Source organism: Myotis lucifugus, unplaced genomic scaffold, assembly GCF_000147115.1.
Source record: "Myotis lucifugus unplaced genomic scaffold, Myoluc2.0 scaffold_16, whole genome shotgun sequence".
Classification (NCBI taxonomy): domain Eukaryota; kingdom Metazoa; phylum Chordata; class Mammalia; order Chiroptera; family Vespertilionidae; genus Myotis; species Myotis lucifugus.
In genome coordinates, this window is record NW_005871064.1 from 10,975,995 (window position 1) to 10,998,240 (window position 22,246).

The 22,246-nt window shown below is 37.9% G+C and overlaps 1 protein-coding gene across 1 annotated transcript in view; it reads left to right on the top strand.

Annotated features, from left to right (window-relative positions):
* Positions 1 to 2,238: 2,238 nt before the first annotated feature.
* RPRD1A (regulation of nuclear pre-mRNA domain containing 1A) overlaps positions 2,239 to 22,246 on the top strand; it is a 39,798-nt gene continuing 19,790 nt past the window's right edge. The window contains exons 1-5 of the mRNA XM_006085158.2: positions 2,239 to 2,567; positions 14,300 to 14,429; positions 18,105 to 18,211; positions 18,897 to 18,994; positions 22,087 to 22,213. Of these exons, the coding sequence (XP_006085220.1) occupies positions 2,417 to 2,567; positions 14,300 to 14,429; positions 18,105 to 18,211; positions 18,897 to 18,994; positions 22,087 to 22,213 (613 nt within the window). The 5' untranslated portion in view covers positions 2,239 to 2,416. The remainder of the gene's footprint in view (positions 2,568 to 14,299; positions 14,430 to 18,104; positions 18,212 to 18,896; positions 18,995 to 22,086; positions 22,214 to 22,246) is intronic.

Consider the following 22,246-nt stretch of genomic DNA (forward strand, 5'->3'; position numbering starts at 1 on the left):
CATTAGCTTTTTACTTCCACTATATATTAGGTAAAAACGCTTGGCAAATGAGAAGGGGCTATAAAGTAAGAATAATAGCATATAGTAAGGTCTATTGTAGGTCTCTACACCAGCGATTTTCAAGCGGTGTGCCACAATAATTTTTAAAACATGCAATACCTGTCTAGTCAGGGGCACTGACCTCTTTTCCCTTAGATTTTGAAATAAAAAATGAGAACAGTCAGCACAAAAATAGCCATTCAGTGTAAATACCCTGTCTCAAACCATATATATATGGTCATATAATAGAGTTTCATCTTATTGGTTACATGGCATCATAAGGTTGCATCTTATTGGTTAATTCTTGGTACCAGAAATCCTTATATATGAGTACAGGCACCTGATTTTTTAAAAATATGTTTTTATTGATTTTAGAGAGAGAAGAAGGGAGAAAGATGGAGAGATAGAAACATGGATTGGCTGCCTCCTGCATGCCCCATACGGGGGATCAAGCCTGCAACTCAAGCATGAGCCGTGACTAGGAATCGAACTTGTGACCTCCTGGTTCATAGGTTGACCCTCAATAACTGAGCCACACCAGCCGGGCTCATGATTTTCTTAATAACATTTCTTTCTCTAGCTTACTTTATTGTAAGAATACATTATATAGTACATAAAGTTCAGTTAGAATTAAGATGGAGAAGAATAGAGTAGGAAGAGTTGGAATCTCAGATGAAGACATAATTTGGGAGATGATATGTAGCAATTTTGGTAGCTGTAGGGTTCATGGAAGAGAATAATGCTGAAGATACATTTAGGTCTTGGAAGACAGGTTAACTCAGACTAAGTTAAGGTTAAAAACTAGACTAAGTAAGTAGGATAAACAAAAGGATGTATAATAGGAGGAATGTAGAGACAGAAATAGATATTGGCGTGACTCTGAACCTCAAGTTGTAGTAACATTAGAAATGGGGAAGATGCCTTGGCCCATGTGGCTCAGTTGGTTGAGCATGTCCCATGTACCAAAAGGTCACCGGTTCCATTCCTGATTGGAACACATGCCGGGGTTGTGCGTTTGATCCCCAGTAGGGGGCATGCAGGATGCAGCCAATAGATGTTTCTCTCTCTCTGTTTTTAAAGTAAAAAACATATTTAATTTTAAAAGAAGATCATTTACTTATAATCAAACATGCAAATAAATAAACATATTTGATGCCTATTTGGTGCAAAGTTCTTGAACAGTGCTTTTCAAAAGATGGTTTAGGAATTCTTGTGGTTTCTTATGTGTCTTTCTTGAAGATTTCTGTATTAATATTTAGAATATGGTGTATCTATCTGTTTCCTTTGTGAACTACCATAGTTAAGAGAAGTACTATGTCAAAATGTGCTGGATTAATGATGAGATTTCTGAAATTAATGTTTAATTATATAACTAATACATAAATGTTCTTGTAAAAAATATGGGAACAGTATAGACACAGTTTAAGGGTTGCAGTTCTCTCTGACACCACTATTGATGTAGTGTGTATTCTAGACCCTTTGCCTGCATTTACACACTTAAGAATTCATAAAATTTTATAGAATACTAGAGGCCTGGTGCATGAATTCCTGCACAAGTGGGATCCAGCTGGCCTGCCCTGATTGGGGTGGAGGGGGTCAATAGGGTGGGGCAGGCCAAGGGGAGTGGTCCCGGGTGGTTGGCTGGCAGGCCCCACCCCCTGGCCGAACTCCTGGTGGAACTCCTGGTCCAGGGGACAATTTGCATATTAGCCTTTTATTATATAGGATACTTTTATAAAACAAATGTTATACTATACTTCCCTTCTATAACTTAAAAAAATCCCTATCCACCATTGGATTTATTTATCTTTTCAGCTGTTGCATGTATACTGTAATTAGTTAAGTCGGCCATTTACTTGCTGTGAATGTCCCAACTCTTCACTATACTGAGCTGGACAGGACAACTAGTACAGAGCTCCCTGGGCAAACATGCAGGTGTTTCCCTGACATTGACAGCAATTAGTGAAATTGCAGGGTCAGAGGAAAGGTGCACTTTAAAATATATCATATGAAATAGTCTTCCAAAATGCCTGTACCAATTTACACGCCCACGTAGAGATTTTTAATCACTCCTTTCTTGGCACTGAGAATTTTCCCGGAGGACACGAGGCCGGGCACGCCCCGCCCCGCCCACGCCCTTCCCTGCGCAGCTTTCGCCCCACCTGTGCCACTGAGGTCCCGCCTCTTCCGGGGCGTCCGTGACGTCACATCCGACCGGACGCCATCTTGCTGGTTCGCGGTGGGTCCTGGGTGAAGGCCGGCGGTGGCTTGGGCGTGGGGAAGGGTGGGGTGAGGGGGCGAGGCCGCAGCGAGTGCGGCAAAACTCTCCTCCCCTAAGCCCCACCGCGTGCGCCGGCGTGAGCGCGGTGTCGGAGGGATGTCCGCCTTCTCCGAGGCGGCGCTGGAGAAGAAGCTGTCGGAGTTGAGCAACTCGCAGCAGAGCGTGCAGACCTTGTCCCTGTGGCTCATCCACCACCGCAAGCACTCGCGCCCCATCGTCACCGTGTGGGAGCGGGAGCTGCGTAAAGGTGAGTCCTCGGGAGCCCCATTCCCCCGGCGACCCCAGCGCCACGCTGCCTGGCGCTCCCGACCCGGCTCCCGTGTCCCGGGGGCTTGAGAGCAGCGTGCACCGCGCTGCCCGCAAAGTCGGCGCTTTGTAGGTAATTGCTGAATAAAGGGGCGGAGGATTAAAAAAGACCTTCGGTTGATTTAACACAGAAACAGGAACTAGGGGCTCAGGACTCCGCACCTAATTGGGGCCAGAAATTCAGGCAGTCGGGTATTTTTTTCATTCTGCACATCAATCATGGAGGCTGGGTAGGAGAAAGGTAGGGAGGTGGAAAGGAAAAGATTGGTGTGAGGTTGGGAGTGACTGCCGTCATGTCTGTTACACATCAGCTCAGTCTTGTAAAATTAATAAAGGAATCCGAGTTTTAGAACTGGGAAGTCTACAATAAGATGTGGAATGCAATGGGGAAAATCCTGGATTTATAGCTTTTAGAGGACCTGGATTGGGCAAATTTATTAATTTCGGTATTGAAGTTGCCTCATCTGAATATGAGGTGGTTGGATTAGTGATCTAAGGTCATTTCTTGCTGATTATGTGCGTCTAGGGCACCGTCTTTATTTTTCAGAACCTTCGATTCTACCTCTGTAAGTGAAGTTAATTTTTTTGAGTAGTAATTTGCTCTCACTGAAATACCTGGAATCATTTCACTTCTGCAGAGCAACTTTATCTGTAAGAACTGATTGTATGTTAGTGCAACTGAAAATTTAAAAAATACATTTGCTTAGTCTGGATTTGTACCGCAATTCTTAATTCATTGGGTAGAGAAAGTGGGCACTCTTCATTGTTTCAGACATTCTGATGTAGCGAAAAGATGGTTATTTATTAGGGTTTTAATAAACCGTTATTAATCAAAATAGATGCCTGTTTACTGACCCATGTGAAAGCTATATGATGTATTAATATGAGAGCCAGTGTAGCCTTGGCAATTTAGAATGGAGACCAACTATTCTTTTCTTGTGTGTTAATTCAGTAGAAGGAATTGATTTATAGCTCCATTTTTCAGTTCATATATAAGTGTATGTGCATTTGGCTCTAAGGAGGAATTTATCTTCTGTGAGTGGCCAGAAAGGTTTGAGAAGTCCATATATAAAGGTCTGGAAAACAGCTGTGAACTTTGAGATGGCAAGAATTGTCTTTGCTTCTACACCTTACTAGATTTCAAAATCAGCAACAGGTTTATCCTTTTTGGTGGGATAGAGCATTTAAAAACACTTACAGTCAATAGGGGATTGATAACAGACTATTTTCAAGAACTACCACAAATCAGTAGAAAAACAGTGATACTGTTAAATGTGAGAGAAAACTTGAAAGGCCAATAAATGATACGTAATCTTACTAATCAGGGAAAAAGAAAACAGTGAGATTCCACTTTATATTCTTTATTTTGCAAAATTAAAAAGAAAGACAATACCAGGAATTGGTGAGGATAAGGAGAAACGAACTTTCCCACACTGCCGGTTGGAATGTAAAAAGGAGATCAGCTTAGCAACCTCAAATAAAGTTGAAGGTATATCTTTTGACCCAGCAGTTTTCTTTCTAGGAATATATCCTAGAAACTAGTATCTGTGCTCAAGGACTGTTAGTAACAAAATTAGAAACAGTTTTAAACATCTCATTAGAGTATGGACAAATATACTGTGATATTTATATAATGGAGTACTGTCTAGCTTTCATGAATGAACTAGAGCTACATAAAACATGACAAATTAAAAACAACAACAATAAACAAGCAAAATGTTGAGCTGAAAAAGCAAGGTACAGACCAGTGTGCCATTTAGTAGTTTGAAAACATGCAAAGCAATACTCTAGTTTATAGATATCTGTAGTTTCAGTTACATGCATAGTAAGGATTAACACCCTATTCTATGATAGTGGTGTTGACATAAGAAACATCCAAATTGTAGAGAATTTTTAGAAGAGTTTATTTGAGCCAAACTGATGACATATGCCAGAGAGTGAGATCTCAAATGCTCTGGAGAATAACAGTTTTGCACCTTTTGTGCATTTGAAATTCAGGAGGGGAAAGCAAGGTAGGGATTGGATTACAGGATAGTTAACAAGATTATGAGTTCTCTTGAGGATTAATATCCCCTTCGAGAGGTATTCTGGTATATCAAAGGTGTGCTAACCTAGATGCATAAGAACAATGGACAGGGCTGGCTTAAAACCTTTCACTAAAGAAGTTATAGGCCTGGGGCGTGACTACCCACCATCACCTCCCAGTTAGGAATTTCTGATCAGATCAATTTGTGAGGTTACTTTCCATAGAACCCTTTTTATTTGTCCTTTATTTGTCCATGGTGGTTAGTTACCATAAAGGAGAGAGGAAATGAAAATGGATTTGTTATCAATTTTTTAAATATTGATACAAATATCAGAAATGATAGATGTGTTGTTTATTATCTGTGTTAATAGATAATTGGGGATGTTTCCATGTTTAAATGATTCATAATTAGAAATTTTAAGGCATATAATAGATGCTTTAGGAAGTGAGTGGTGTTGGTGATGATAATAAGGTTGGTAATAGTGGTAATTCTATGTTTAAATTTTATACTGTTCACAGTGGCTGTCCCGTTTTAGATTGCCACTTACACTACACCAAGCATGTCAAACTCAAAGGCTAACATGGGCCAAATAAACAAGGTGTAACTTATGTGGGCTGCAAAAAAAACAAAAGCTTCAATTTTCATAGAAACGTGGGTTTATTTCGATAGAAACATGCTGAATACAAAGGGCTGAAATAAATGAGTAATCATTAACATAAAATAATAGAACATTTTAATAAAAATTAATATTTTTCTCGAACATTAACTTACCAGACACTGAATAACTGCACAAATTAATAAGCGTAATGCAAATAAACCTATTTTTCTTGTTCTCCGAAAGCGAAATATTTCCTGTTGTGCACACCAAACAAGTCAGTCCAAGACTAATGAGGTGGCAGTCGGCTGCTAAAATATATGCTGCTACAGTATTAGTGGAGAGAATGGTGCACCTGCGCATAAGGGAAATGAATGCAACACAATTATAGTGATCAGTCATTAGCGAACGTTGTAGTTCGTTATTAATAATTGTGTATAACAGGATATTGTAAAAATTAAGTTATGAAGTTTTTATTACAATGTTTCTTAGATGCCGTTATATTGGCTGGGCTGCAAAAATATTGTTGTGGGCAGCATGCTGCCTGTGGACCGCGAATTTGACATGCTTGCACTACACCATGGTCCCAGTTTCTGCACATGCTTATTTTGGGTTTTGAAAAGAAGTCAACCTAATGAATGTGGAATGGTATTTGCTTGTGATTTTTATTTGCATTGTCATAATGATTAGTGTGACTATATAGTGGGGATTTATTTCTGGGCTCTATATTCCATGGGCTATATGCCTCTTTCATACCACAATTGACCCTTGAACAATGCAGGATTAGAGGGATACCAACCCCTAGCGCAGTCAAAAATCTGCAAATAACTAATGCTACCTCCAAACTTTACTAATAGCCTAGTGTTGACTGGAAGCCTTACGGATAGCATGAACAATCAATGAACACATTTTGTATATTATATGTATTGTATACTGTGTCCTTAAAGTAAGGTAGAGAAAGAAATGTTATTAAGAAAAACATAAGATCATGGACAGTGTTGCTCAGTGGTTGAGTGTCAACATGTGAACCAGGAGGTTGAGGTCTGATTCCATTTCCATTCCCGTCAGGGCACAAGCCTGGGTTACTGGCTCAATCCCCAGTAGGGGGCAGGCAGGAGGCAGCCTATCAATGATTCTCATTATTGATGTTTCTATCCCTCTCCCCTCCCTTCCTCTCTCTAAAATCAATAAAAACATTCAAAAAAGAAAATCATAAGAGAAAATATATTTAGTATTTATGTTTAAAAATAAGCATATAGTGGACCCACACAGTTCAAACCTACATCTTTCAAGGGTCAATTGTGTTCTGATTACTGTAGCTTTCTAGTAAGTCTCCCTATTATAATTTTCTTTTTTAAGGTAGTTTTGGCTATTTGGGATGAGATTATATGAATTTTAGGATGGATTTTTCTTTTTCTGCAAATATGCCCTTGGGAGTTTGATAGAGATTGCATTTACTCTGTAAGTTGTTTTGAGTAGTGTAATCTTAATATTTACTCTTTAAGTTCATGAACATTGGATGTATTTCAATTTATTTATGCCTTCTTTCAGCAATGTTTTGTAGTTTTCAGTGTATAAGTCTTATACCTCCTTAATTAAATTTATTACTATTTTATTGTTTTGATATAATTGTAAGGAATTGTTTTCTTAGTTGCCTTTTGGATTGTTCAGTTGTAATTGATAAGTGCAACTGATTTTTGAACGTTGATTTTGTATCTTGCAACTTTGTTGAATATTTTTATTAGCTCTAACAGTTTTTTTGTGGAATCTGTAGGGTTTTCTACAAGTAAGATTATGTCATCTGTAAACAGAGATAATATTACCTCTTTCTTTTATTTCTTTTTCTTGAGTTGCTATGGCTAGAACTTCCAACACTATCTTACCTAATAATAGACAAACACGTAAATTGACCGTCCCTCCGCTACGCTAACCAGCCAATCAGGAGAGTATGCAAATTAACCCAACAAAGATGGCGGTTAATTTGCATACATAGGCGCGAAGTGGTGGAGCAAAGCCGGAAGGCTCCTGCTGGAGCGGCTTAGAGCGAAGGCCTGGGTCCCGGGTGCTGGAGGAAAACTGGTGCCGGCAGCCAGGGGAAGGGAAGGCCTATTGCATGAGTCTCTTCGTGCAACAGGCCTCTAGTCCTATATAATAAAAGCCTAATATGCAAATCGACTGAAGGGCGGAACAACCGGTCCCTATGGTGTGCACTGACCACCAGGGGGCAGATGTTCAATGCAGGAACTGCCCACAGGCCCCAGGCCAGCCAAGGCGGGTGCCAGTGGGGACCCCCGGGTCGTCCCACCGGTCACCCCACAGATTGGCCCTGATTGCCAGCCAGGCCTAGGGACCCTACCTGTGCAAAAATTTTGTGTACCAGGCCTCTAGTGTTGAATAAAAGTGGTGAAAGTGGACATCCTTTTCTTCTTCCTGAATCTTAGGGAGAAAGCTTTCAGTCTTTTGCAGTTAAATATGGTTTTAGATGTGAGTGCATGTCTTTTTAATAATCAGTGTGACAAAATGGGAAGTATACATAAAGTACTATGTATGGGACATTCTGGAGGAAATATATTTGTGTGATTGAGTTATGAATGAAACCAGCTGCTTTTTTCATGGTTGACAGAGAAGCTGGTTAATCAAACATGGGTATTTGGCAGGTTTTTCTCATAAGTGAATGTAGTGAGCCTGTTTTGTTGAGGAAGAATACTGACAGTATTTATTGCCCATTATGAAATTCAAGGTTTCAAGCAAAAATCAGAATTTTGCAAAATTTGCAACTCTTATCAAAATCTCAACAAAATAATCTTTATTGATACAGACAAGATTATCCTAAAGTCGTTCCCAAGGAATACTTCATTGGAAGTATTCTGCACTTCTGTTCCATCACATTAACAGATGCATAATGTGAACTTATTTTATATTTAAGGACAAGATTGATCAATGGGTGCATTATGAATCCATTACACAGTTCCCCATCACCTTTCACCCAGTGATTTTAGCAGCCACTGATGACAGTTGGTTTGACCCTTTTTTTAAAAACCAGGGGTTGCCAAACTATGAATTTCTCATTCTTTTTTTTATCGTAATACTTATTTTTATTTAACAGTACCAAATATTACATGTATATTGCCCACAAATATTGAAAACTTTTTATTCCTTCCTGAAAGCATTTGAGATGAAAGGCTTAGACATATTTTTGTCAAAGCCTTTTAAAGTATTATTTTACTTCCCATATTTCTTGTCTGGGGTACATTAATATTACCTTATACATGTATATGCTTGTAAATATATACTTGTATGTGTAGAAGGTAGAAGCGTAGCAGAAACTACAGAAAAGGGGAGAAAGAGGACAAGAGACAAAACAGCCATGGCATTGGGAGACGTAGGAAATAAGCAGATGTGAAGGGTAAACAGTGGATGTCTAAGGTTTACTCACTGACTAAATGAAAGGTAGCCAGTGGCCTGGTAGAAGTCTCACCTCTGGCAGAACCTGAGATGAAGACTGCCAATTCTGAAACTTTCTTTGGGGGTCCAGTAATTCTTTCTGTGTTTACTATCCAGAATTCTTCTATAACCGAGATTCTCCAAAGTGTGAACCCCAGGCTGCAGCATTAGTATTTCCTGATAATTTGTTGGAAATGTAAATTCCTGGGTTCTACCCCAGATCTACACCAGAAGTTATGTGGATAGGAACCAGTAATCTATGTTTTCACAAGCCTTCTAGATGATTCTGAGGCATACTGAAGTTGTATGAGAACTTTCTTTCGCCGAAATCTGTTTGGCTCAGTGGATAGAGCGTCGGCCTGCGGACTGAAAGGTCCCGGATTCGATTCTGGTCAAGGGCATGTACCTGGGTTGCGGGCACATCCCCAGTGGGAGATGTGCAGGAGGCGGCTGATCGATGTTTCTCTCTCATCGATGTTTCTAACTCTCTCTCTCTCTCCCTTCCTCTCTGTAAAAAATCCATAAAATATATTTTAAAAAAAAAAGAAAGAACTTTCTTTCATCAACCATTGGTGATTCTGAAATGCGGTTCATATAGGCACAGCAGCATAAATGCTTTTCCCCCTTTGTCAACTGAGTTATTTATTTAGCAACCCCGTGTTGTGTGTGTGTGTGTGTGTGTGTGTGTGTTTTATAGGTATAATGGCCATAACAGTTTTAATAAAATAATCAGTCTTCACAAAATAACTTTAATATTTTGTGTCTGGGCTAGCAGCATCTTGCACTTATATATGTATAGCATATATGTATATATGCTATACATATATAAGCATTTTGTCTAAGTACAAATGTTAAAAACAGATGTTAAAAACAGTAACTTAAGCAATTGCTTATACAAAGGTAAATAGACACTGTAGGTTATTACTCTTGAATTTTTGCTGCATAGCAAATTCCAATTACATGTCAGTATAATGTTACTGATTTATAGAATACATTTTGAACTGTGAGGTATGGCAATTCCTTACAAAGAGACCTAACATGTAAACCTGAATTTTTTAAAAAAAAATATTTTATTGATTTTTTTACAGAGAGGAAGGGAGAGGGATAGAGAGTCAGAAACATCAATGAGAGAGAAACATCGATCAGCTGCCTCCTGCACACTCTCTACTGGGTATGTGCCCGCAACCAAGATACATGCCCTTGACCGGAATCGAACCTGGGACCCTTGAGTCCGCAGGCCGACGCTCTATCCACTGAGCCAAACCAGTCAGGGCAAACCTAAATATTTTGAATGGTTTTTTTTTTTTTTTAGCTGATATGAATAGGTAATACAAAAAAAATCCAGCTTCCAAATACCCTAGAAATATTTTTCTAACCAAAAATAAAATATTTTAGTAATTCTCAGTTATTTCCTAACATTCCCTTTTTTGGAGCATTGTTGAATGGACAACGATAAATGCTGAAGTGAGGCTAAGTTTGTTGTGAAAGTGTGGGTTAAGCCAGTTATTAAAAAAAATCCACTAGGTGGTTGTTCATTTACTTTATATCAGTTGAGATCCTGAGATCTCTCTTCTCTCTCTCTCTACACACACACACCCCCTATATAATAAAAGGCTAATATGCAAATCGACCGAACAGCAGAATGACCTGTCGCTATAATGCGCACTGACCACCAGGGGGGCAGATGCTCAATGCAGGAGCTGCCCCCTGGTGGTCAGTGCACTCCCATAGGGGGAGCGCTGCTCAGCCAAAAGTTGGGCTCACAGTTGGTGAGCGCAGCGGTGGTGGCGGGAGTCTTTCCCGCCTCCATGGCAGCGCTAAGGGTGTCCGACTACCGTTGGACATCTCCCGGACTGCAAGAGGGCACAGGCTGGGCTGAGGGGACCCCTCCCCCCACCAGTGCATGAATTTCGTGCAATGGGCCTCTAGTGGATGTGGATGGATATATATATATATATACAGATATCTGCATCCCAACTTTATAATTCAAGATTGCAGTTAAATACTCCTAATTCACTTGAATTACCATGGTAATAAGATGATAAGAAACTTTGTACTTTCTAAAAAAAGGACATGCTTAATATTTTCTGACATTACTTCTAAATTCAGGTGGAGCACAAAAATCCCCCAAAACATATATTCTGCTCTAAAATTAAGTGGTTGAGAGTTTGTAGTAAAAACTATCAGGATTTAACATTTCCACCATAGAGTACATACAAATAAACAAAAATAACTGCTACTTAAAACATGTAATGGATATACCATGATCTCTTTAGTCATCTTTTTTGATGTTATCACCAATATCCTTAGTGATTTCTTTGTGCATTATGATGAATTTATCAATAGTATATATTCCTAAAGTGAAATATGCAGGGTCAAGGGATTTGTCTATTTACATTTTTCATAGATATTACCAGGTTACTTTTTAAAATATATGTGTTTTTGATTTTTTAAAGAGAGGAAGAGGGAGAGAAACATTAATATAAGAGAGAAACATTGATCGGCTGCCTCCCTTACACACCCCACTAGGAACTGAACTGGCAACCTTTTGGTGGACAGGACGACACGTCTCAACAGACTGAGCCACACTGGCCAAGCCACTGAATTACTTTTCTAAGACATTGCACTAATTTATATTTTAACTACCAATATCTGAAGGTATCTAATAGTGGTACTCTTACCCATACTGTTGCCAATTTTAGTGTCATACTTTCATTTTGATTCATCTAATACAACGGTTCTCAACCTGTGGGTCGCGACCCCTTTGGCGGTCAAACAACCTTTTCACAGGGGTCGCATAAGACCATCCTGCATATCAGATATTTACATTACGATTCATAATAGTAGCAACATTACAGTTATGAAGTAGCAACGAAAATAATTTTATGGTTGGGTCACAACATGAGGAACTGTATTTAAAGGGCCAGAAGGTTGAGAACCACTGATCTAATATGTTGAAAATGATAATTATTTTTAATTGCTTGACATTTGTGTTTCTTTGACCTTGCCATCACAGTACTTGCCCATTTTTTTAAAAAATATATTTTATTGATTTTTTACAGAGAGGAAGGGAGAGGGATAGAGAGTTAGAAACATCTATGAGAGAGAAACATTGATCAGCTGCCTCCTGCACACTCCCCACTGGGGATGTGCCCGCAACCAAGGTACATGCCCTTGACTGGAATCGAACCTGGGACCCTTGAGTCCGCAGGCCGATGCTCTATCCACTGAGCCAAACCGGTTAGGGCAACTTGCCCATTTTTTAAGAGGTTATTGATTGTGAGAACTCTGGAATGGAGGGGAAGAAATGAAAATATTTCTATTCAAGACATTGAAAATAAGCAAGAGCTGCTGGACCTGTAGGAAAGTTTGTCTTTCATAATTTGAAATTGAGGTTGCTGAGAGCAGTGTAATTTCACAAGTGTTCCCCTTTTCAGCTATGCAGGGTGAGGTTAAGACTGGATGCCAAGTTCTTGGTACAAATAATTACTAATAAAGACATAGGTCTAGGCCAAAGTTTATTGACATAATAAAATTCTGAGTCAGCTGCTAGGCTTGATTTTCATAGATTGGTAGTTGAGATTGACAGTTGTTGCTTTCCATGGAACTTAGTTTAGTTGGGAAGCACAATATTACATAAAGTAATTATAAGTGCTCCATAGGAAAAGTATGAAGTGTTACGAGAGCATATCAGGGCTGCCTAACGTATGTGTAGAGGAACCCACTTAACAGGTCGGAAGGATGGGTAGGAGTTGAGGAAATTGGAGTAGTAGTAGTGGGCATGAAGAGAGTAGTGTAGAGGACAGACCTGTTAGGGTTTTGGGTTCACAATAATGAGTTAAAATGTTATCTGGAGAACAATAGAAAATCTTTAAAGGGGTTAAAGCACAAGGAAGGGATGGATGGGCTGCTAAGTCTGAGGCATCCTGGCAGCGATACAGGAATACACCAGCTCTATCCATTTTTCACCCACCTCAGCTATTAAGGTGCAGCCAGCTGTGTTTGACTGAACTGTTTGTCTAATCTGGGACAGATAACGCCCTTTAAAAAATTACCTGTTGATTATGCACTTTCTGTGGCAAAGAATATTACTGAGTTAAAGTAGATTGTGCCTTACAACCCCCTATCCATCTACCGAACATGTCTTCTAGGCTGTAGTGATTCAGTTTACCAGGGGAATAAATGAGGCTATCCAGCAATTAATAATAAATCTTTAATATATTTTTGTTTCAAGATAATGGCTTTTCTGATTTCCTTCTGTAAGACCTACAGTAATGCTCTTTGGGGTGTGTGTTTGCGTGCGTGCGTGTGCGTGTGTGTATATTTGTTCAAATTAAGAAAATATTTTTATTGATTTCAGAGAGGAAGGGAGATATAGAAACACCAGTGATGAGAGAGAATCATTGATTGGCTGCCTCCTTCACTCCCCCTACTGGGGATGGAGCCTGAAACCCAGGCATGTGCCCTGACTGGGAATCGAATCGTGACCTGCTGGTCATAGGTCGATGCTCAGTCACTGTAACCATGCCAACCGGGTAGTTTATTCAGTTTTTTTTCTGCCTCTCTCCATGTAGAAAGCTTCCCCTGGAGAGAGGGTTCTGAAATTTATAGGTAGCACAATACAATTTTAGCTTTCTGTTGTATTCATCAAATCCACTGTGACTTTAAATTTTTAATCTCCATGGAAACATGGGTGATTAAGTTTATGATATTCTGCATTATATCAAAATGAGTAGGCATATGGTCTGTACAGTTTAAGAAAATAAGTAAATGCCTAACTGGTTTGGCTCAGTGGATAGAGCGCTGGCCTGCGGACTCAAGGGTCCCAGGTTTGATTCTAGTCAAGGGCATGTACCTTGGTTGCGGGCACATCCCCAGTAGGGGGTGTGCAGGAGGCAGCTTATTGATGTTTCTCTCTCATCGATGTTCCTAACTCTCTATCCCTCTCCCTTCCTCTCTGAAAATAAAATATGTCAATAAAATATATTTTAAAAAGAAAAGAAGTATTGACCCTACCACTTTCTGATTATGAATAAACAAAAATAGATTATGAACTGATTGTGAATTAGTGAAATTAGTTGGCATTTCTAGAATCCTGATTAAGTTTGTTTCATATTGTTTATTTAATGTCCCAGATTCTGGTTTTTGAAACCTTGTAATTGATTTTTTATTTGGTTGTTTGTGCATTATTTTTAAAAGACTAGATTTCATATAGTGCTTAATAGATTTAATAAAATTTTATACCAGACAGTCACAGAGGTGCATTTTTGCACAGACACGAGGATTTCAGTGTATAAAAGTATTAGTTTGGGAATAGTGATAAGACTAGCCATCAATGAAAAGTAGTTTGGTTGACTTAGTAAAACAGCGATGAAACAGAAAGATACATAATTGATCTCCAGAAACCATAGAGTAGTTATCCTGGTGAGTTGAAGGATAGTAACTTGATAAGTTTGGTTGTAGAATGAGAAGCTAGGGTTTAACATGATAAATAATGGTTAGTAGGTTGGTTGTAGTTCTCAAACAGGTTAATTCAGGTGTTGAGAAAGTTTGTTCAAGTTAAGTGAGGATATTTTAAGTAGATTTTAAAATTTTTTTATTTTTCAGCCAAACCAAACAGGAAGCTTACTTTTCTCTACCTAGCCAATGATGTCATTCAGAACAGCAAAAGGAAGGGGCCGGAGTTTACAAAAGATTTTGCACCAGTTATAGTGGAGGCTTTTAAGCATGTTTCAAGGTATGATCACTATTTTGGGTACTAGGTAATCTGTTTTAAATGCATAATATGTCCTTTTGCTAAACTTGCCTTACGCCATTAAATTAAAAACCAAGGAATGTATTTCTTTGAAGTTTTCATTTGAAAAGACATCTATAAATGGCATTTGTAAATGTGTTACATGTTTCTGTGAAGAAAATTTTTTTTTAACTGTTGCTAAGGTGGGCATTTAGAGTACTTGAATTACAGCTTTCTTTAAAGAGATCAAAAGCAACTGCCGTGTTGGAATGAACATTGTTCAGAATGAATGAAGGTGTTGAATTGAAAATTTGTGACTTATAAAGCTATCATTATTCCAGCTAATGTTTCTGGATAAACTTAGTATGTTTTCTTCTCATTATTACTTGTAATGATTTTAGGGTTTTGTAGTGTGCGGGTATGTGTCATAATATTGTTAAATGCTTTGGAAATCTAGGATATTTAAAATAATCATCAACCTGTTGGAAAATTTTGCTACAGAAAGATTCTGAGGGTAGGAGTCTACTTTGGCTTATGTCCTTTTAAAATGTTTATTTCCAAACATCATATGCAAATACTTGGTCAATAACTGGGTAAACATTATTGGGATAAACTATTAGATTAATCTAAATTACATAGTTCAGTGGTGAATGGTGATTTGTGTTGAATGAGTTAAGGATGAAAATACACTCACCATGTGCCTTTACAGTTTTAGTCACATTGGATGCATTCTTTTAAAATTACAGAGTGAAATGCTGCTGTATGTTGCTTTCTTGAATAAATATTATTTTTCCTTTAATTTTGATATTGTCTTTTACCATCTTTTTAGATGTTGGTATTTAAGTCTTAGAGTTCAGTCCTAGGCCCTCTTCTGGGGTCATATTCTTCACTTGCCCTCTGGATGATTTCATACACTGCATGTAACTAGTTATTATCCACACCCAAATAACTCTCAATCTTATTGCTCCAGTCCAGATATCTTTTTCTTTTAGACTTGTATGTCCAATTGCATATTGAATTTCTAGTTGTGTGCTTCCAAACAGCTCAAACTCACCGTGTCTGATAGTGAACTCATGCCCTTGCTCCGTGTTATACATTGCTTCTCCTCTAGGTTTCACTCTCAGTGAGATCACTATGTGAGAAATTAGGTGTCATCTTTCTTATACCATGCTCTATTTTCTCCTCCTGTCCTCCTATCCCATATGCTACATAGAGTTCCCTCAGTTCTTTAGAATTCTCCCCATTCCAATTACCATAATGTCATTTCTGTACAATTTCAGTAGCCTCCACTATTGTTTAATCCTTTCAGAAACTGTAGTCAGAGTTGCAGAGCTGATCATAACACTCCCTTGCCTTGGAGTCATTCTCATTTATACTGGAAATCAATTATAATGTCCTGAGCAAGACTTAAGATGTTTCTTTAGCTTTGACGGGGTATCTTAGTTGGTCAGGGCACGTACAAGAATCAACCAGTGAATGCATAAATACGTAAGTGGAACAACAAACTGATGTTTCTCTTTCTCTCTGTCCCTCCTTCCTCTCTCTCTCTCTCTGTCTCTCTGTCTCTCTCTTTCTCTTTCTTCCTCTCTTCACCCCTTCTACTCTCTCTAAAATTAGTAAATAAAAAAGTAAAAGAAAAAAAAAAGATATTCCTTCATGGCCCTGTCTACCTCTTCAGACTCTTCTCTTTCACTCCTTCCACACTCATACTCTATAGTCTACAGTTTAAGCTAAACAAACCTCTTTTATTTCTTGCTGCCTTAGGGCTTTTATATATTATATCTCCCTAGAATTCAATAAAATATTTATGGACTGCCTACATGTGCTAGGTCCAAAGGATACAATAGTGAACAAGACAAAATTGTCTTCTAGTGGAGCTTACATTTCAGTGGATGACACAGGTAATAACTAGATAGACAAGTGAATATATATTATAATGTCAAAAGATAAGTACTATGAAGAAACATAAAGCAGGGAAGGAACTAGAGATACATGACGTTGCTCAGTTATATCATGAGATAAAATATGACTATCTTAGGGAGGTGGCATTTCAACAGAGACTAAAGGAAAGGATGCAATGAGCACCATGTGATTTTAGAAGAGAAGGATTCTAAGTAGAGAGAATACTTGACAGAAACATTGAGACAGCTGTGTGCTGGGCATTTTTTAAAAAAAATATATTTTATTGATTTTTTTACAGAGAGGAAGGGAGAGGGATAGAGAGTTAGAAACATCCATGAGAGAGCAACATGGATCAGCTGCCTCCTGCACACTCCCTACTGGGGATGTGCCCGCAACCAAGGTACATGCCCTTGACCGGAATCGAACCTGGGACCCTTCAGTCCTCAGGCCGATGCTCTATCCGCTGAGCCAAACCGGTTAGGGCTGTGCTGGGCATTTTTGAGGATCAGCAGCAAGGGGATTTTTGTTGTTAATCCTCACCTGAGGATATATTTTTTTAAGAAATATATTTTTATTGATTTCAGAGAGGGAGAGGGAGAGAAACATCAATGCGAGAGAATCATTGATTGGCTGCCTCCTGCACGCCCCCTACTGGGGATCGAGCCCACAACCTGGGCATGTGCCCTTGACTGGAACTGAACCTGGGACCCTTCAGTCTGTAGGCCGACACCAACTGAGCCAAACTGGCTAAGGCCCGAGGATATTTTTCCCATTGATTTTTAGAGAGAGTGGAAAGGAGGGGGAGAGACAGAGAAACATTGATGTGAGAGAGACACATCGATTGGTTGCCTCTTGCTCATGTCCCAACTGGGGTTGGGAATCGAGCCTGCAACTGAGGTACATGCCCTTGACCTGAATCAAACCCACAGCCCTTAGTCCTCAGGCTGACGCTCTAACCACTGAGAAACCAGCAAGTCAAGCAAGGAAATTTGTAGAAGATATTTAGGGAATGTAGACTAAGAGGTAGACAGGAAGCAGAATATGTCCACCTGGTAGCACAGAATAAGGATTTTAAGTTTATTCTTGGTCTGATTGACAGTTCTTAGAAAATTAGTGTAATCTGATTCACATTGGTAGAGAATAGTGAGAATAAAGGCTGGGAGATCAATGAGAAGATTTAAATCTGGGACAGAGATAATAGTGGTTCAGCCTACATTGGTAGTGATGAAGGCAGTAGGAAGTCCCTGGGAGTAAGTCTGTTTTCCATTTCCCTGTGTATCCAGTCTTCAGATCTTAAAGTAAATATCACTTCCTCAAGTATCCTTCCTGATCTCTCTAGAATTGGGCCAGGTCTCTGTTATGCCTCTCTTTAACACCTTGTTCTCTTTTGTGGCATTTATAAAAACAGCTGCCATAAAGCTCCTTTGTATTGCCTACGTCAAAGGTAGTGCTTTGATTAATAAATATTTGTTGAATAAATTTCAAAATCACCCATTAGACATCTTCTTTAGCCTCATGTTTAGCACCCATTAGGTTAGGGGCATCTTCTTTGTAAACCCCTAGTAGCTGGTATTAACACATTTGCACTTTTTGTTTGTTTGTTTAATAATATGTCTATAAACTCTTTAAGGGAAGCAAAAAGTATGTCTGTTTGGCTCACTGCACCCCATTTTGGAGCTCTTTTCAGGGAATGAGTGTCTGATTGTATTTAAAATCACCCTTATCTTTTCAATAGCACTATGCTTTTTACTGTTAATATTTTTATTTTTTCTTTAGTGAAACTGATGAAAGTTGTAAGAGGCACCTTGGAAGAGTGCTTTCTATTTGGGAAGAAAGATCTGTTTATGAAAATGATGTATTAGAACAACTTAAGCAAGCTCTGTGTAAGTATATAATCTTTTATCATGATCTCTTCATTAAAATGTATTTTTTTGTTTGTTTGTTTTTGTTTTATTTATTTATTTATTTTTTAAGGGACATAAGGATTTATGATTCCTCTACCCTCTTAATGAATTTTTCTTTCTATCAATATGAAATGTTCCTTTTTTTCCTTCTTGATGGATTTCACCTTGAATTCTATTTTGCTTGATATGAATAGTGCTACTTACTTTCTATTTCTTAGCATTTGCTTAGAAAATGCCTCCCTCTCCCCCCTCGCCCTCCCAAAAATGTATTTTAATATCTTTTGATTGATTTCAGAGAAGGAAGGGAGAGAGAGAGAGAGAAACATTAATGATGAGAGAATCATTGAGCGGCTGCCTCCTACACGTCCCACATTGGGGATTGAGTCCACAAACCCAGGCATGTGCTCTGACCGGGAATTGAACTGTGACCTGCTGGTTCATAGGTTAACGCTCAACCACTGAACCACACCGGTTGGGCAAAATGTATTCTTTCATTAAGCCTTGGTTGAGTAGCTCAGTTGATTAGATCATCATCCCGATATGCCAACGTTGTGGGTACAGTCCCCGGTTAGGGCCCATACAAGAATCAACCAGTGGATGCATAAATAATAACAATAACAAAAATGTATTCTTTCATTAAAACTTAAATTTTCTTTCAATTCAGATGGTGATAAGAAGTCTGGGAAACGAACTTATGAACAGATAACAGTGGATGAAAATGAAAACTGTTCCTCTCTGGGATCTCCAGGTGAACCACCACAGGTAGAAGTTTTTCTCTGTTAAGGGAGTTACTTCATGTGGCCACCAACCTTTATTAATTTCAGTGTTTCACTTTTATAAATTGATTTTTATTATAGTTCTGGGCACAAGAAAGAAGCTACATAAACACCTTATATTTCTGATTAACATTTGTTAAGTTTAATATAATATGTTACGCAGTGTATATTAGGGCAATCATATTTTGTTTAGAAAGGATTTCTGATTGCTTAGTATGATGAGGTCTGGTAAGATACATACTACTTAAACAGTTTCCTTTTAAATAAATAAATAAAATATTATATAAGACTATTTGTTGTGTCACTTAAGTACACTAAGCATTTCATTCCTAGAGATAGCACTACCCTTTTAAGTATTTTTGCTTTTAAATATGTAAAAACCAGTGTTAGAAGAACAAGTTCTGTGTGACTATACTAGGACTGTGTAGTTTCTTGATAAGATAAATTGGATTAGAATCATTAACTTAATATTCCATGTCCTCCCAGGTTGATATAGTATAGCATTCCTTAACCATTAGATGATTCCAGAAAGACATTTTTAACTATTATGTGGGCATTGAGTCTTAAAGCTTCCTCCTTCTATGTTTCAAACATATAGGAGGGACAGATAAAATTTAAAAGGAGAAAATGAAGACATAGCCATACTCTTAAAACAAGGTAAATATCATGGTGGGCTAGAAATGGTACAGAAACATAACTCTGTGTGAGCTAGGGTCTGATTTCTGCTGAGCTATGATCTGGAAGCCAACATGGGTTGCCAGAAATTAATATCCTAGAGGGTATCAAGAAACACAGTGCTTCGTGGGAGTTGGAGGACTGGACCCAAACTCTGCATAAAACCAGAGGCTGGTAGAGCTCTTTCCTCATGACAGGAGCTTGAAAGAAAGGTACGGTTGGTTCCTTCCTAGAAGTGTGGGTTTATATCAGTTAGTACTAGGGAGGCAGAAAGAATCCAACCAAGGTGCTCAACTAGGGCCTGAGCCAAACTACCTATTGATGCAGTGACAGGAATGCTGAAGCCAGTGTGGTCACCAAAGAATGAGAGCTAGAAAAGTAATAAGAACATAACATTTGAAACAGGTTTATATTTCCATTTGGTAATAAGACAGAGAATCACTTTAAGAGCTTTATTATGATATCATGAACAGTTTATCTGAATTCTAGAGAGAGTGTCTGACCCTCTCCTACAATCCCTGATGAAAGAGTAACCTCAGTTGTATTTCCTTAGGAGTATCTTTGAGTAACCATCTGCTTCTCTAGTGCTTGTATAAATATTGTTGCTTTTAGTTTTTTGTTTTTTATTTTGTTGCTTTTTGTTTTATATTGACCACTTTCAGATTATAGTTATACTACTTCATTCTCAGTGGTTTTAACTGAGAATTAAGCAGTGTAACTAATCTGATAAAATGGTGACTGCTAGCTTTGTAGTCACCATTTTATTTATCTCATTCTTTATAAGAATGACTAAAATTTTTCTTTGTATGATCCAGCTGAACTCATTTCATTCTCCTCTATTAGAAAGTCCTAGGCTAGTGTTGTTTCAGACAACTTTGCTTTATTATCTGATCCTTGACTCAGCATTAGGAATTTAGAGTTAACTTGTGGGAATGTGAAGATGTGATAGAATAAGTTGTAGTTAAAGCATGCATGTGTTGTCAAAATCATGAAGCCAGGCTTCTTGGAACTCCAGAAAATTTTAGAACTCTCTAAGGCTGATAAAAATTACACACACACCCAGGGGTGGGCAAAACTAGGTTTATAGTTGTTCATATGGAAAATAATACACTAATTAATAAATAATAATACAAGAATAAACAGAACAAACTGTTTGGCATACTTACAACTATAAACCTACTTTTGTTCACCCTGTATATATTAGTGTATATACATATGAATTGGGGCACCATGAGAAATAAGCTTCCTGGTAATTGTCATTGCTCTTAAGCTGACTTTCATTGAAGGGATATATCTTATAATGAAAATTTTTTTAATATTGGGATTTGAAACTTAGTAATGAATTAAAGTATACTTATTTCTTATTGGGTTCCATTCATTCTTATGCTGTTTAATCATTTGCTGTGTACTAGAATGCCAGTGACAGCTTTTCTATAAGGGAATAACTTAAAGAAAAATCAGTAATCTGTCGGTGTCATCTTAATATATACACAGAATTGGTAACTTTCCTTATTTTTCAAGTATGAGTATAATTAGTGTCCCAGGATCTAGTTTTAGAGATTAAGAAAAGAAAGGAAGTAGGATGGGATGAAGACTAGTAAAAAGAAAATTTAGTCATTTTTCTTTGGAATCACTATAGAATTGTGAAATCGCCAGCAGCAAAGATTTCCCTTCCCTCCTAATTATAGGTGGTATATGAAACAATGCAACTAAAATTTCTAATAAAATAATTACTGGTTAAGCATTATATAAGTACTAGTCATCAGATATGTGGAACTTTGTAATATTTTAATGATCTTCTTAACAAACTATAGAATAATTGAAGGCACCATATTTAAGCATATTCCAAAACTACATTTTTCCTATGCTTTAATTGTATCATTTAGAAATGGAGCGTGGGAGACTCTTCTGTGTTGTGATAGGTGATTTGTAGCCCCCTCCCCCAATATATATTTTCATATTGCAAAATTCTATTCAAGGCTAATGATAATATAATGACTATATCATACATAAAATTGTCCAGGTTTAAGTTGTAGTCTGCATTCCCTTTTACCATTGTGTGTGTTTGGGATATAAATCAACCACATCAATTTAATAGTCAGATAATTATTTTTACACTATCTGTCTCTACCACTGAAGTATGAGTTTCTCATGGCCAAGGGCCACATCTCAGTTATATGTTTCCAATTTATGTATTTCCAGTAACTAGTATAGCTTTTTTTCTTAATATACAAAAGAAATGGAGCGTCTTCTAGAGCAATTGATATTTGGACCTTTGAATTAATAAGTAGCTCATAAGGATTAAATGTGAAATAAAAATTTTTAAAAATATGAAATAAATGTCATATTTTGTATTTGTTTAAGCTTCCTTTATTTTGGTTCTAAAGTTGTATAACTTTTTAGACTCTAGATCTCGTTAGAGCATTACAAGATCTAGAAAATGCTGCTACAGGTGATGCAGCAGTTCATCAGAGGATAGCTTCTTTGCCTGTTGAAGTCCAAGAAGTATCCCTACTAGATAAAATAACAGGTAAGATGTCCTAAATGTGATCTGAATTTTGGA